Source organism: Xenopus tropicalis, chromosome 5 (assembly GCF_000004195.4).
Source record: "Xenopus tropicalis strain Nigerian chromosome 5, UCB_Xtro_10.0, whole genome shotgun sequence".
Classification (NCBI taxonomy): domain Eukaryota; kingdom Metazoa; phylum Chordata; class Amphibia; order Anura; family Pipidae; genus Xenopus; species Xenopus tropicalis.
In genome coordinates this window covers 71,583,505-71,601,281 of record NC_030681.2, presented here as the reverse complement: position 1 = coordinate 71,601,281, position 17,777 = coordinate 71,583,505, and the positions used below count along the sequence as shown (strand labels likewise).

The 17,777-nt window shown below is 37.5% G+C and overlaps 1 protein-coding gene across 2 annotated transcripts in view; it reads left to right on the top strand.

The window, feature by feature from the left end:
* Window positions 1-17,777, top strand: part of hbs1l (HBS1 like translational GTPase) — a 66,345-nt gene that overhangs the window by 35,651 nt on the left and 12,917 nt on the right. Inside the window, 8 exon segments of one of the 2 annotated variants that reach the window (NM_001130349.1) lie at window positions 5,655-5,763; window positions 9,610-9,848; window positions 11,814-11,979; window positions 12,872-12,876; window positions 12,879-12,989; window positions 13,713-13,805; window positions 14,978-15,545; window positions 17,166-17,283. In NM_001130349.1, the coding sequence (NP_001123821.1) occupies window positions 5,655-5,763; window positions 9,610-9,848; window positions 11,814-11,979; window positions 12,872-12,876; window positions 12,879-12,907 (548 nt within the window). In that variant the 3' untranslated portion in view covers window positions 12,908-12,989; window positions 13,713-13,805; window positions 14,978-15,545; window positions 17,166-17,283. 2 annotated transcript variants of the gene reach the window in all.

Here is a 17,777-nt window from a genome sequence, read left to right as displayed (position 1 = left end):
ATCCAAGGCTATTGTGATACTAATATCTACAGTTAGTACTAGTGGTTGTATTTATAGTTTATGTATGTGAGTGTATAGATTGGTAGGTGTGGGTTAGGTGTGCTGGGTTTACTTGGATGGGTTGAACTTGATGGACACTGGTCTTTTTTCAACCCTATGTAACTATAACTATGTAACTATGTAACATGACTCACTAAAACTTGTATATTTTAACAAATAATGTACCCCATATTGAGTTCTGTGACCTGTATAAAACTACTGAGCCTTGAGCCTTTAGCCTTATACTTTTTTTAATCACAGAATGCCTTTGTGACTTATAATAGGGGTTATTTACAAGTGCCCCCCCCCCCTTACTGCTTTCTTAAAAAGCACTTGCACCCAGGGGTAATCTATCCTCTGCTCTTTGTGCTGGATTGCAAATTCGATGCAGTCTGCTCCTCCCCACATTCCCTAATTTGTGCATCTGAAGTGGGCGTAAGTTAGGAGGCAGGCAGGGTTGTGGGTTGATGCCCACTCCTCTTGGATCATATGCTGCCTAAGGTAGGCAGCGCTCAGTTCAAGGAACATACCATAGGTCTCTGTGCTCTTCAAGTGTGCAAAGTGCGGTCTGTGTAGTGCCTTGTAAATGCCCCCTAATTTCTTAAGTAGGTGACCAAAAAGTAACTCATTTCACGTAAGGTGACCCAACAAGATTATCTTGTTAGGTAAGCTCATCAAATGAGCAAATCTTTCCCCATTTGGCTCTGGACCAAATGTGGCTGATCTGATTATTCAGCCCCCCAACAATCAGATCGTACAAAGGGTGTTTTTAGCTCTCACAAGAACGGACCTCCTCAATGCGTCTAATCAGTCCTCGCCTGATGGGATTTTCAAAGCTGCCCAATAAATAGCTGTTATTTGGAAAGTTATATGGCTGGGGTGTAAGGCCCACACCTGGATACACACCTGGTGTGCTCTTTCCCCCCAACTATGCAGTAATGTGGTCTAATACTGCTCAGCCATTACCTACAGTACAGCACTGCATACATAAGAAGCGCTTCATATAATAAAGATATATATATATATATATATACATACTTACAGTACATACCAGTACAGGTTTAGGATCTGTAAAGCTCAATGTTTGGGACCTAGGGTTTTCTAGATAAGAGATCTTGCCATAATTTGTATTACCATGCCATGTAATTGTTTTGCCATCAATTTGGATTCATGCAGCTTAGTTAGGATCAAATACAAGGTACTATTATACACCGAAATAGAAAATAGGAAAGTATAAAGGAGTACACCCATGCTATGATTATGCATAGGCAATGTTCTGAGACTATTTTGTGTAAATTTTGTATTTCGCTTTTTGTACAGCAGCTGTCTGGTTGCTAAGGTTCACATTTACCTTAACAGTCAGGCAGTGATTTTAATCTAAATGTTAAAAAAGGTAAGTGATAAAGAACAGCTAAATAAAATTGTGGCCTCAATCAGCTACTATAGCCTTTTTTAGCAAATAAAAAGTTGCTTAAAATAGAATATTCTAATTAAAGTGAAGTACCTCTTAATGAGGCATGGATATTAAATAAATTCATATTCATGCTTAACAGAGACTAGGGGCACATTCATCAAAGTTATAGTTCGAATCCCGAAATGGGTAAAATTCGGATTAGATACGATAATTTCTGATCGCAAATATCACGAAAATGCTTACGGAAAAATCGTATTAGTGACGATAATATCGTGTTGGGGATTCGAAAGTCACACAATTTTTATATCTGAACGATCATAAACGGCGGGAAAACCTTTCCGACTTTGATCCTTCTGTGCATGATTTTGGAAGCCTCCCATAGGACTCATGGCACTCTGCACCTCCAACCTGGCCCAAGAAAAGTCTCCCATAGGGCTCAATGGCACTCTGCAGCTCCAACCTGGCCCAAGGAAAGTCACGATACCGAAGCTTGAATAAATCCGAAACTTTCGTACTTGGTGCGACAATACGGTTATGTCTCAATTTTGTTGCAAATATACGAAAAAGTCACAGAAAATATGCACAGTATGAACAAATACAAATTTTTTGTATTTCGGACCTTTCGTACTTTGATACAGGAAATCAGCCCCTGTGTATTTTTTATATTCGTCCCTGTACCACTGGATTTTACAGAGTTATGGGAAAACATGTTTTTTTTTCCCAAAATGCTTCAGTTAATAGAGGTTCTCACACAGAATCCTGCATTGAAATCCATTTTTTAAAAACACAGATTTTTTTTATATTTAATTTTAAAACTTCACATGGGGCTAGCTGTATTCTTAATTTCCCAGGGTGCCACAGCCATGTGACCTGTGCTCTGAAAAACTATCTAATTATTTAAATATGTATATACTAAAATGCTCATTAGTTTATAGCCATGATTCAGTTAAAGGGTCTCTTTCTTTTTCCTTACATGTTCTCACTAACCATGATTATGGTTATATTACAATGATTATGGTTATGAATGTGCTTTCATTTTTCTACTGCAAACAACAAATTGCTGATTCGTGCTGGATTCATCCAGACAAAGCATGTAAAAAATGTCAGTGGAATTTTTTTTAACCATTCCCCTTTAAATCAACAATGATACAATTTCAGTTTACTTTCTACTAACTGAGTAGAAGTATCTTTTACATACTCTTCTGCAGAATCTTTTTTCTGTATTTGCACTTTTTCTATTCTTACTGATGTCCAAGAGATGAGATATGTGTCACTTCCTTACCTGAAACAAATTTATAACATCTGTAACCACAATGTATGCTGAACTGCGATTGATAATTTGTCTTGCCATACTTGTCTAGTCAACAAGGCTCAGACTGATAAAAGACGGTTATTTTGTATTTCACATGGGGTAGAACGTTATTTGTGGGCACAAAAATACTGAGTCATTTCATACCCCTAAACACTTTTCTGTTTTGCATAGATATTAGAAATCCTTTCTGGTGTAATGAAAACATTTTTAGGCTGAACATTCCATCCTTTTTGTCTATAGTAGTGATGGGGAGCACTAGCCCTTGACTACTAAAAAGTACTGCTGCACATTAGATTTCATGTTGATTTTAGTGCAATACATTACCTTTTATTAAACAATTCATCCAGATTTTGTGGGTACTTTACTGGCATGGGGCCACAGAGTGCCTATGTACTTCTGGTGGGGAAACTTGGCACCTTACTGATATAATAATCTGTGACTGCAATAAAAAAGGCACATTTTTTTGCAGAAAAGTTATATTAAAATACAAAGTACAGTAACTACCAGCAGATTCAGAACATACCAAACTATAGAACTGTATACTATAGCGTGAGATAACACTCTCAATTGCTCTGAGGTTTTGGTTATGCATCTTTGGTTCGGCAACATAAATATAGAAATTGAGATACTTGCCACATCTACTATACATTAAATTCTTTCTGGCCCAACAAATATTTTGTCTTTTTCAGTATGACCAGCCCTGCTATGGGCTTCTTTTACCTAGATAATATGAGTCTGCTTTATAACCCGCTTGTCTGTTGCCTATATATGATATAGAAAACATACTGTTGTGTCGTAAATAAATTCAGTTTAAGTTCTGCCTCTGTGTTTTTATTTATTTTTCTTTCTTCAAGTCTGCCACTGACGTCCCAGCAATATGTGTTAGCCATGCCTGTTAATGGCACCCTTCCGTCTGCATACTACATGAAAGGCTTGGCACTCTTATAGCCAATTGTTTGATTTTATTGGCACTCTAATAGCCAATTGTTTGATTTTATTTGCACTGTTTAATTCCTCACTTTTGTCAATGAATAAATACTCAATTTTTTTGCAGTCAGATCTTCATTAGAACATTAAAGACATTGATATAAAATATAAAAACTCATTTCAGCTGTGGCCAGATTTTTGTAAAGGTGAACCTATGTGGCAAATCTCTAGCCCCAGACAGACGTTTGTGGTTCTGAAGATAAAAGTTATTAGATAGACAGTGTAACTAACCTTAAAACCATTTGTGGTTACAATCACATCTTGTTCATAAACTGAAATACTTGCAGCTGAAATCCTGTCCTAATTTCATTTGTCAGCACGCCTGCAGTTTTTCAAATTGAGTTTCTTTATGTAGCACCTTATATCACAGTGTTTCACTCATCTGCATTGTTCTTAATTCACAGCCTCCTCTCTCAAATATGTTTAGGTGCCTTTTATCCTAGTTAATGAACAGCTTGTTGCCTATAATTAAGAAAAGTTGGTGGTTTGTTAGTTCTAAAGTGAACACTTAAACCCAATGCTCTAAAAAGCACTGATGGGCCTGTGCCCGGAGCCATTGTGTTGGCCCGGCTGGAGGCACACTGAGGGGATTTTGGAACAGAACTGTGTGCATGCACCAGGGCCTAAACAATAGCTCTGGGTGCAGGCCCATCAATAACCTTTTTAGACTTAGAGCATAGAAGTGGATTCTCCAGCTGCATTTATTCATAAGCAAGGAATCTGCCCTGTGTGGCGCTGCAAATATAAAATAATTTACCAATGAGAATTCTGCTAACCAGAAACATAATTTTAGATGCGAGAGACATCACCAATTAAATATTAAAACCAGCGCTAAGTCAAGCATGTTGCTGGTTTCTTACATTTGGAGATTATTTTAGCTTAATTACACTGTAACATGGGGATACAATACATACTTATTCAGTGCTAGAAAAACTGTTCTTAGAGCTTCCAACTCCAATTGCAGAAACAAAGAACATGGAACCAGAGTTACACATATTAGGTAGGATTCTCATGGTGTGGGCCCTAGAGCAATAGTGCTTTAAGAAACCAACTACAGGTTTGGGATCCCTTATCCGGAAACCCGTTATCCAGAAGCCCAGAATTACGGGAAGCCCGTCTCCCATAGACTCCATTTTAATCAAATAATTTAGAATTTTAAAACCTATTTCTTTTTTCTCTGTAGTAATAAAACAGTACCTTTTAATTGATCCAAACTAAGCTATAAATAATCCTTATTGGATACAAAACAATCCTATTGGGTATAATTAATGTTTTATTGATTTTTTTAGTAGACTTAAGGTATGGAGATCCAAATTACGGAAAGACCCCTTATCCAGAATACCCTTGGTCCCAAGCATTCTGGATAACTGGTCCTATACCTGTATATTGTATCTGAACTACAGCTCTCAGCACATGTTAACCTTGATAGTATTGTAAAGAATGTTGGGATTTAAAGTCCCACAATTGAGAAAATGTGGTAGAGTGTTAAAGTAGAGTTTAGTGTCTCTTCAAAGTAAACAAAGAAACTAAAGCAGTGCACAGGACCCCTCTTTCAAAGAGGACCTGCTTAAACCAAAACAGTTACAACTGAAACCATGTAGGCAAAAGCCTTGCTGCTTCTTCTTTTACAGGCTGTAACTTTGCATGCCAGTGACATAGCACCTAAATTATTGGTAGGCGAAGGGTTAAAAAACAAAGTGTTTTCAGCTTTGTAAGTTGACCGTGTTGAAAAAAAAAAACAGTGAATATAAGATTATACTGTCCGTTTACAAATGACTATAAGGATGACTAAGAGCTTATCGGTGCAATCAAGAGTAAACTACACACTGCACATTTAAACTAATCTTGTAATACACTACAGCGATACATATAATTTTTTGTGCCTCATCTTTTTCTGTTTAGGAAAAACAAGAGGGTTGCAGGCCTCTGAACATGAATATGAAATTGTTCCAAAAATGGCCAAAATGATTGTCTCTGGAAAGAAACAAACAATGGGATTTGATGTTCCGAGGTAATGTCCTTCTCAGAGTTACTTTGTCATTTTAATAAGTCTTTGACAGTGGTTTGCATCCATAACTAATGGCAAGAATACAACATATTCTTGCTACACTTTATCATTCAGTACACTTGATCTGCAGTCATACCATTACTACTCACATAACACTTTACCAATTAAATTCTCTTAGCTATTGTGGACAAATAAAAAATACACTAGATTTTGTTTTATTACTGTTTTGCTTAAGCTCATATACAAATGCCATGACCTGATTTTCTGTGCAGTGCAAAAAATAACTACAGTATCAATGCTAATTTCAACAGGTGTTAGTAACTTTCCTACTGATAGTTCTTTTGTGCCACTAAAATAAAGAATAATTGCTATTCTAAGCAACTTTATAATGTTTCTTTTTTACATTTTATGTATGTATTATTGCTATTAAAAGCAGTTTTTTGTATGCTTTTTTTTATTCTCCCCTGATTGCTCTGACTTTGGAAACTTAAAGGATTTATAGGAATACCATCTCGGGAAAACATGTTTTTTTCAAAACCCATCAGTTAATAGAGCTTCTCCAGCTTATGCACTGAAATCCGTTATAAAAAAAAAACGTTTGTTTGTGTTTTCTAATATTTAATTTTGAAATTTCACATGTGGCTAGCCATATTCTTCATTTCCCAGGGTGCCCCTACCATGGGACCTGTGCTCTGATTAACTTCAGTCACCCCCCCCCCTTCTCCCCAGCATCCGATCAGCAGAACAATGGGAAGATAGCAAGATAGCAGCTCCCAGTAGATATCAGAATGGCACTTAAGCTGGCCATACACGTGGCGATCTGACGATGTTTCGTGCGACCATCGGTCGCACGAAACATCGTCAGATCCGCCACACACCATTCAGGGCTGAATCGTCAGGTAAGGAGGTAGAAACAATAGGATTTCTACCTCCTTCTGCCGATTCAGCGCTGAAGGGAGATTTTGGTCAGGCGCCTTCTATGGCGCCCGATCAAAATTTTCAAACTGGTCCGATCGACAAGGTTTCTTACGAAATTATCGGGGCGTGTATGGCCACCTTTAAGGGCTGTGACAGACAGAGAGATTAGTCGCCGTGCGACATATCTCCATTGTTGCGGGCGACTAATCTTCCCGATATGCCATCCCACCAGCGAGAATGTAAATTGCCGGTGGGATGGCATATGCGGCGCAGCGATTTGCCGAAGTTGTCTTGAGAGGAAACTTCGGCAATTTTGGTGCCGTGTATGCTATCCCATTGGTGATTTACATTCTAGCCGGTGGGATGGCATATCAAGGAGATTAGTCTCCCACGACAAGGGAGATTTGTCGCACGGCGACTAATCTCCCCATCTGCCACAGCCCTAATAGTAAGAAAGCCAAGTCTGGCTTGGGACTTCTCCTGTTACATGGGAGTAGGAGAAACAATAGATTATCTGAAAGCAGTTCCAATCTGTAGTGCTGGCTCCTTCTGAATCCTCAGGTACAATGCACTGAGGTGGTCATGTTATCCAGAAAGCTTAGAATTACAGAAAGGCCATCTCATTTAGACTGCATTTAAGCAAATTTTAAATACAAGTGTGGGGCCTGTTATCCAGAAAGCTGGACCTGGGGTTATCCAGATAAGGGATCTTTTATCATTTGGCTCTCCATACTGAAGTCTACTAAAAAATAATTTAAACATTAAACCCAATTGGATTGTTTTAACTCCAATAAAGATTAATTATATCATAGTTGAGAGCAAGCAGATGGTGCCTTTTTATTATTACAGTATTATTTCAGAGAAAAACAATTTCAGAAATTAAAATTATTTGATGAAAATGGTGTCTATGCTAGAAGTTCTGTATTATCTTTTTCGTTGTAATAATAAAGCAGTACCTTGTACTTTCCCAACTGAGATATAATTAATCCTTATTCTAGGAAAACACTTACATTATAGATCCTTTTATAAGATCTTTTATACCTGTACTTAAATACACAGTAGTGTCCAGTAGCACAAATATGTTATTGCCACACTTCTGGCATTGAGCTTTAGGTGGGACATACAATCTAGCATAATGTTTTAAGCACCCACTGAGGAAAAGAAAATGGGAGGTTCTGTCCCTCAGTTCAGAGCCATTTAAATCAAGTACAACAAAAGGCATAACAAAAAAAAATAGGTTAAAAATAGATGTAATATGCAGGTGTATTTACATTTTTTTGGTATGGGCTGCCCTGAAGTAACAATTGATTTACATTTTCATCAGATACTAAACTTGAAACTAAATATTGATCATTGAGAGAATGATTTGAGTGGAAGTTTAATGCAAACAAAGACATATTCTACAGTATTTTCCCCTTTTCTTTAGTATAGTGTTATAATTGTTAGGTGGAACAGGATATGAGAACAACTGCTGAAATAGGAAAGGCCTTTTCTTTGCATGGCCAGGTGGGGTGAATTGAGTCAAAAGCAAGAGAGCTCGCTGATAAACTGGTTTAGGAAATTTTTTGTAGGTAGCAAGTACAATGATGACTAATATCTGCGCCGGTTAAATAAAACACATTTGGGGTTTTACATTTTCTGTTAGTTTGAATTGCCGTTAGCGCACAGTACCAGTTCTAAAACATTGCAAGTTGTGTGAATCTGCAGTTTCTATTCAGCTTCTTCAGTTTTATCTATATTTTTACATTTCTGAAGGAAGTGTTACAGACAATACATTTTTGAATGTTATGGTCTTTTTATGTCAAATCTATTGTCCCTACTTTCTTTGGTAACTTAATTCTGGCTGTTTTTTTTTCTAGTGGCTGAAAAGTCCATGAGTTTGTTACTTTTTAATTTTTCAATATTTCATATTCACAAATATTTATAACTCTTAGCTGCAAAATTAAAAATATATGAAGCAGTTAAAAAAAAAAAAAAAAAAAAAAAAAAGGTCACATTATAAATATATGCACATATATATGGTCCACAATTTAAACTTGGAAGGTCAGGATTCCCTCAGCACCATGCGAGCATCACAGCAAATACCCCTATGTTAAGCGGCAGCCATGCGGTAACATTCCTTGGATTGGCCTGGTCATCAGTATGTTTCTCATGTTTCTCAAGCTTTTGCGGCTCTCAGTTCTACGCAGCCAGTTCACATAAATTACCTGTCCGTGTGTTAGTGCTAATCTTTCTGAGTAATGTTTATTAGAAACCCAATTAGCAGTTTAGGACCTCATACAAATAGGACAGCAGGGAACACAATGTCTTATTTGACCATTTAAATATCATATTATGGACCTAGGAATTATGGAGCTTTGTTCATCTTTTTTTATAATACATTTATAACGATGTTTAACCCATAAAGCTAAATGGTGAAGGTAGAGAAATAATTTATGAAACAAAAGTGAAATTAAAAAAAATGAAATGGATTAAGGGTGAAAAACAATAGGAACCGAAGGAAAAGACATAAAGGGTCAGGAAGAGCAAAACGTATAAGAAAATAAGGGATGATAGAAACCAGCGGAGTGTTTAAGGAGCCTTATGTGTTGGTAGCTCCTGTCACACCAGTAAGACACTGGCAGGCATTAATGGTGACTTTTTATGCTATGAATATATACCGGATATCAAGTACAAAATTAGTAGGTGCTTAATTTTATGTTAGCAAGTCACCCATTATATTTGCGTTTGGTTTGCTTTAAAACAAAATACCTCATTTACAAGAAAGCAAGAAGCATACTTACACTGGAATTCTGGGAAATGATGGTGCAGTTTGTATAAAAAAAATATCTTTTTGCAGTTTGCATTACTTTAGTAAACAGCCCTAAACCATATTCTTAATCTGCTAGCAATTTAAATGCCACTTCTTTTTCTATATTTTTGTTGCTACAGTGTCTCATCGGAAATAAATGGTCAGAGTGTAAAAGGCCAAACTAACGAAGAAGCAATGGAGGAGGCAGATAATGGCCTGCAGTCTGCCAATCCAATTCCTTCCTCCCAAAACACAGAAGAACACAGCTCTATCATGACCCCTGGCAAAAGCTCCAACAAAGCAAAGCAGAAAATTAATATAAAGGAGGAACTGGAGAAAAGGCAAGGAGGAAAACACCTGCTAAACCTTGTGGTGATCGGTAATATATATTTCTATGTTCACTCAGTATAATGCACAACTGCAAAAGTATAATGTGAATTATCTAAACTATATAGGTGTTATAGGCAGCAGGCATTTTTGCAGCAGCATGATCCCAGAGGTCTGGGATCATGCTGCCTCGGAAACAACAGCGATATAAAGAAAAGCCTGGATAGAGGCAATAAAATAATAATGACCAATGTATTACAATATACTGTATATGTATGTATATGTGTATGTGTATATATATATATATATATAATATATATATATATATATATATATATATATATATATATATATATATATAATATATATATATATAATATATATATATAGTATGTTGCAAGAAGACAGGCACTCACATATAAGTAGGTCCAAGAGAGCCTGGGTGCAGTCCCAAAGTAATAGATGGAGTAGCTGTAGAGAGAGTCAGCACTCACAGGTCTTACAGAAAATGTAGAGGTGTTTATTCAAATCAACATCTAACGTTTCGGCTGCATATATATATACTATATTTTATACTATATAGCCGCACACACAAGGACTTGGCAATAAAGTGAATAAATTTATTGAAAAAAATCCAACGTTTCCAGTACTGACTGTACTCTTCCCCAGGGACAAACCAAAAGACCAAACACACCCACCCCCCTAGATATACCCCTCCAAGAAAAAGGGCGCCAAAACCTAGTGTAGGTAACCACAGTAACGAGAGTAAACAAATTGTAAAGCGTGTAGGGGACAGATCAAAGTTAAATAGAGCAAACTGTGCAATAAAACAGAAACACCACGTAGTTAAGAGGGTAAAATGTTACAAAGAACAAAAGAGTGAAATATATACACATACACACTGCTCAAAAAAATAAAGGGAACACTTAAACAACACAATGTAACTCCAAGTCAATCACACTTCTGTGAAATCAAACTGTCCACTTAGGTAGCAACACTGATTGACAATCAATTTCACATGCTGTTGTGCAAATGGAATAGACAACAGGTGGAAATTATATGCAATTAGCAAGACATCCCCAATAAAGGAGTGGTTCTGCAGGTGGTGACCACAGACCACTTCAGTTCCTATGCTTTCTGGCTGATGTTTTGGTCACTGGAATGCTGGCAGTACTTTCACTCTAGTGGTAGCATGAGACGGAGTTTACAACCCACACAAATGGCTCAGGTAGTGCAGCTCATCGAGGATGGAACATCAATGTGAGCTGGGCAAGAAGGTTTGCTGTGTCTGTCAGTGTAGTGCATGGAGTCCAGAGCATGGAGGTGCTACCAGGAGACAGGCCAGTACATTAAGAAATTTGGAGGAGGCCGTAGGAGGGCAACAACCCCAGCAGCAGGACCCGCTACCTCCGCCTTTGTGCAAGGAGGAACAGGAGGAGCACTTCCAGAGCCCTGCAAAATGACCTCCAGTGTCGGCTCAAACGGTAAGAAATAGGCTCCATGAGGGTGGTATGAGGGCCCAATGTCCATAGGTTGAGGTTGTGCTTACAGCCCAACACCGTGCAGGACGTTTGGCATTTGCCAGAGAACACCAAGATTGGCAAATTCGCCACTGGTGCCCTTTGCTCTTCACAGATGAAAGCAGGTTCGCACGTGGAGAACGTTCTGTTGCCTGCAGCATCCTCCAGCATGACTGGTTTGGCAGTTGGTCAGTAATGGTGTGGGGTGGCATTTCTTTGGGGGGCCGCACAGCCCTCCATGTGCTCGCCAGAGGTAACCTGACTGCCATTAGGTACCGAGATGAGATCCTCAGACCCCTTGTGAGACCATATGCTGGTGCAGTTTGCCCTGGGTTCCTACTAATTCCTATTACATACATACATAAAATCGGGTTTCAAACTTTAATGTTACATTTTCAATATACATTATCTTTAACCATGTCATCTTTGTGTAATTTTTGTTTTTTGTATGCATATGAATGCCTGTTTATATTTATTGGTGAGTTTCTTTATAATAGGCCATGTCGATGCTGGGAAAAGCACACTTATGGGCCATCTGTTGTACCTCCTGGGGCATGTGAACAAAAGAACTATGCACAAATATGAGCAAGAATCCAAAAAGGCTGGAAAAGCTTCATTTGCTTATGCATGGGTGCTGGATGAGACAGGAGAAGAGAGGCAAAGGTATCTTCAATGCCTAGTAGTTTTCCTAGCAAAACCTGATTTACAAACCATAGCTTAACAGATGGAATATATGAATATTACTGGAGCAAATAATTTCATACAGAGCCAGTCACAACTTCTGATGTGGCCTGCTGCTTGCTTACATACACAGTAGGCTTAATTGCCTTGTTGCAGGTGATAACAAAAAAGATTAAATATATTCTTTAAAAGAAGCAAAATCTATTCCTCTTCTTGTACAGGGCTGTCCAACACAAAATACTTGAGAAGCAGGAGTAAACAGTGTTAGTTTGTACTTAAGATATAGTATTTTAGATATTGTTCTTTGGTAACAGTGAGTAGAATCTGTGTCAGTCCTGCACCCTTAAATGCTAACTAGTGACAAATGAGAAATCCAAAACCGACTTTGAGAATTAATTTTTTTTTTTTTTTTTTTTAAATTTAAAAAAAAAAAAGCAAGCTACTTAGGCATTTTATTTCCAATAAATTAGTCATAATAGTGCAAGCTAGAATGCTATATTTATTCGCCAGAATGCTTTAAACAGCACTAGAAGCTCCTTCTGTTTGTTTAAGATAGAAGCAGCTATTTTAGTTTGGTCTGACTTCACTTCCAGGCAGTATCTTTCACACAGGGAACAGCTCTCAGCTCAGATTACAATAGAGAGGGGAGGGGGAGAGAAAAGCAAACTGGGCAGACTCGTGCTGTTCCCTGAAGGATTTTCCTAAGATAAGGAAGTCTGACACAGATCATGTATACAGAATGGAAGGAAAGAAATGTGGTTTTTATTTTTCACTAAGGATTCAGAGCAGCAGTTCTGTAAGTGTTAATCACTATATTTACATAGACCTTTCTGATAAAGCTTACTTAGTTTTTACCTTTCCTTTTCCTTTAAAGGGGTGTGACGATGGATGTTGGCATGACCAAGTTTGAAACCAAGTCTAAGGTTATTACATTGATGGATGCTCCCGGACATAAAGACTTCATCCCAAACATGATCACAGGAGCTGCACAAGTATGTTTTATGTATATGATGCACTACAACATTCTTGGTTCTGCAGGAATAGTTATAAACTAATGTTTTAAATGTAACTTTTACACTCTGACTTATTCTGTAAGCCAAAGCTTATATGTTCAGTATAAATGGGCAGCTAACTACCTCTGTAGAAAAGAGGCAGCCAGTAAGTATTGCCATGTGTAATTGTTATCACTTTATGGGTTAGCCTGGCTAGTCAGTTTTTTGTGAATTATCAGACATGGAGTTCCTAGCTGCAGGCAGTGTGTTTAAGATGCACATTAATTGCCACCTCACACTTTTGCCATAGGTAGTGGTTAAAATCTGAATAGAAAACAGCAGCACATTAAAATTAAAAAAGGGTGAAGACACACTGAGCTACTAGTAGCAGCTACTTTTTCACGGCTACTAAACTCCAGCAAATCCCCTGCCATAGACAATACTGAGAATTGCCTCTGCTAAAACACAGAGACGGTTATCAATAAATGATCAGCATTTTCTATTTTAGTAGCCATGACAAGTAGCTGCTGCTAGTAGCTCTCTGTGTCTTCACCCTAAATGAATAATAAATAGTTCCATGAATATGTAGGATCTGCCATTGCCCCGTTGCCCTCCAGGGAGGATGGACCTGTAGTTTAGGAGCCACTGCTGTAGGAGTTGCTGCTGAGGTAGATTAAGGTGTTTTATTGTCTAATCATAACATCACTTTTACCTTCTCCACAGCCATTGTTTCATTGCTTCCAGTGTAAACCAGGTTCCGCAGCATCAGAAGCAACATAGGTTTGGGAACAAGGGGCATCAATTCATATTTGCAAGGCAAGCAGGAAAGCTATTTGCAAGTCCTAATAAAGACTTATATATTCTGCACATAAATAGGAACCATGGAGAGGTAGGACCATTGACCAGGAGGAGAGACCAGTTGTCATGGAGATAAAAGAAAAGTAAATTATAAAGGTCTTGTTCCACATCATATAAAACCACAACTTTTTTCATAATAAGCATTACTATTGTTTGCTATCAATGGAAGGAGATTCCATATCACTCCATAGTTCCCTTTGACTTAAGTACAGATCTTATTTCTTCTAGAAAGTCAGGGTAACTGCAGTCTTAAGTGATATTGTACAAGGTTACAAAATGGCCATAGTCTGTGAAGGAAGTGAGTGAATAGAGCAGGCATTGGTCATTCAAGAGGTTAATATGGACCAGGCAGGTAGAAAGCATAGTTGGGTTAACTTTAACATCCTATTGTTATGCTCCCTCGAAAACCACCTGCTAGTTGAAGCTGTCCTGTGTGTCAGTATACAGTATGTCACAGGATTACAGGGAGAGGCTCACTACTGGTGTCACAGGGCTGCTGAAAATGGATAGTTTTTCTTCCCCAAGATCCCACATGTAATAGGCTTAGCAACATAAATTATTTATTATAACACTAAAATAAAACTAACTATCATGAATCATGATGATATAGCTTTTCTTTAACATACATGTATAGATTGTGGCTATGTACATCACCATTTCACTGTGCAGTGCAATCCCTTTGTCTGCAGTTTTTTAAAGTTGGGGGGCTGTAAACTAGACACATGTTGACTTCTAATTGTATAAACAGCTCTTGATTATTATCATTATGTATTTATAAAACATATTCCACAGCGTTGTACAATAAAAAAAGGAACAATAACCACAAGAGCTACACGAGGTTAGAGGGCCCTGCCTGACGGTGCATCCATATCTAAAGGAGTAGGCTGCATTGTAGACTGAAAATATTAAGTCAATATAGAAAGGCTAATTGTAACATGCTGGGTGATTTATTAACTTCTCTACTCTACAAGGTTTGCTTAACATTTGTTAGAAAATCATCCGTCATGCTAAATCTCTGATGTTTCTTCCACTCCCAAAATAAAGTTTGTCAGTACAAACAATTTGTAGACACTAATATTGCAATTTAGCTCAACACTTTAATGTTATGTTAAATCTTTGCTTCATTGTAGGCAGATGTGGCTGTATTAGCTGTTGATGCTAGCCGAGGAGAGTTTGAAGCAGGCTTTGAAGCTGGAGGGCAAACACGTGAGCATGCCTTATTAGTTAGGTCTCTTGGAGTAACCCAGTTAGCTGTTGCTGTCAATAAAATGGATCAGGTATGTATTTTGCTACAGTTATTTATTCATAGATGCATTTCATAGATGTGCATTTCTATAACATTTGTAAATACCTAGTGACAGTACTTAATTATGGGCATCCTTTAAACCAATTAAACTTCGATTGGCCTTTCAAATGCTTCATTCAGGTCTGTCCTTTTTCTATCCACACAGAAAAACTTTTAAGTTTTAAGAGTGCCATTATTCCTGTTTAGACCACACATTAGCCTATATTAAAGACTATTTCATCATGTATGATTATGTATTTTTTTCGGTTTTCATTTCACTTGTGTAATAGAAAGGACCAGTTTAGTGCAGTTTTTTCTATGTATTTTGTTTTTTACAGGTTAACTGGCAACAAGAGCGATTTAATGAAGTCACCTCTAAACTTGGCCACTTCTTAAAACAAGCTGGTTTTAAGGTAATGTGTTTCACAGACAGTTTGTTGTAGTTTCTGTTCTAATTAAATACTTTCAAAGTATTGTTTTTATTTAATGTTGATATAGCACAGACAAATAAGAATTTGATGGGCTTCTCATTAGTTATGCTAAATGTGAGAGTAGTTTGTTTTATTTTTTTATTTTTTTTTTAGCTACCAGCGTCAAGTTATAACAAAGTGTAAAAACTCTGGGTTTACTAGAGTCACTTACTGCTTTGTACATCCTTTCATGTCTGTGGAATAAAGGTTCCTTAAACCACAATTCCTAGTTCCACAAGACCCTATGCACTTTTTCTGTGTAATAGAACATACAATATCTAGATAGAATTGAACTTAGAACCCCAGTTCTGAGTGCATCACCATCTATTGTACAGGTATGGCATCGCTTATCCAGAAATCTGTTATCCAGAAAGTTCTGAATAGACTCCATTATAAGCAAATCTAATTTTTAAATCTGATTTACTTTTTCTCTGTAATTATAAAACAGTACCTTGTATTTGATCCCAACTAAGTTATCATTAATCCATATTGGGGGCAATACAAGCCGATTGGGTTTAAGTTATGACTTAAGTTATGGAGATCCAAATTATGGAAAGATCCCTTATTCGGAAAACCCTGGGTCCTGAGCATTCTGGATAACAGGTCCCATACCTGCACTAATATGATTGCAACAGGCTAATATTGCAGGATTAATGTAATGTAATGTAACTTACCAGCTTGGGTAATTGCTTTGTTGTTAGTCACTTTTGTAGGTTCAGATTTTATTGATCAATCCAAAACATTACTGCTGGCCTACTAGGCTACATGTCACATTAGAATATAACCTTGAGCCTTGGACCCTGTTATTGTAAAGGAAAAGTACTACATTGCATTGCAGTTCATTTATTAACTGAACATATTGTCTTGGTAATACACATCAGTTCACATACACCAATGTTTCTTAAAAGTAATTAACAAAAAATAAAGGATGATTTTCAGGTTGGTAAAGAATTTTTTCCTTTTTTTGATGAAAAACACAATCTTTCTCAGTGCATTCCTAGCTATATATTTACTACCTACTCTAATGTATATCATTTTAGATCATACAATACGCAGGCTTTACAGAATGAAAGAGAAAACATGTATTGTGCAATAAAATCATTCAAAAGAGAAAGAAAGGTACAATCACTGGGCAAATGTTAGGCTCCTCCCAGTGATTGTAATCACTTCTGATACCCCAGGCTGCCCTGTGTACCTGCCTCTTCCTTTTTTATTCTTATTTTGCTATCCCAGGACCGATGCATTCACAGTAGAATGGAAAAAGCTTTTCACTGTACTGTGCAAATGCAAGCAGTGAAAAGAAGGAAGAGGATCGCTTGCTTACAGGTACCCTGGGCCAGTGCAGTTTTCTGCCAACAGGAGCATTGGCCCAGGGTATCAGGTAAGTGATTATAGTCTCTGGAGAGTGCCTAACATTTGCCACCCCTCAGTGATTGTACCTTTACTTCTCCTTTAAAGTATCTGAGGATTTAAGCATATCAACACATAGGTGAGCTGACATTTTTTAAACATTGATGTGGGAAATGAATCATAGCAGAATTATAATTAATTTTTCTGATACAGGAAAGTGATGTATACTACATTCCTACAAGTGGGCTTAGTGGAGAAAACTTGGTTAAAAGGAGTCAAATAAGTGAACTGATTAATTGGTACAAGGGGCCTTGCCTACTAGAGCAGATCGGTAAGACACTTCTTGTTTTGTTTCGTCATTTTGAATATTGGTGAAAGGTTATTTATTTAGTGCAGTAACTGGAAAAAAAATATAAATGGATTTCCCTAGTTATTGTTTAAGTAATTTAAATAGTTGTTTTAATGGAGATTTTTGTTTAATGCATGTTCTCATACTATTCCAACTTGACTACTCTAACCTGCTACTAACCGGCCTCCCTAGCTCCCATCTTTCCAGTCTATAATAAATACCGCTGCCAGAATTCTCCTCCTCTCATCCAGGAGAGTTCAGGCCCTTCCCCTGCTAAAGTCCTTATCGTGGCTTCCTATTAAACAAAGAATATCTTACAAACTCCTTCTCTCTTAACCTTCAAAGCCCTCCATTCCTCTGTTTCTAACTACATCTCTTCTCTTGTGTCTCCGTACATTCCTGGCTGACTCCTTCGTTCCTCGCAGAGTAACCGCTTTGTTGCGCCCCCCACTACTACTGCTGTTTCCCCTGCCTTA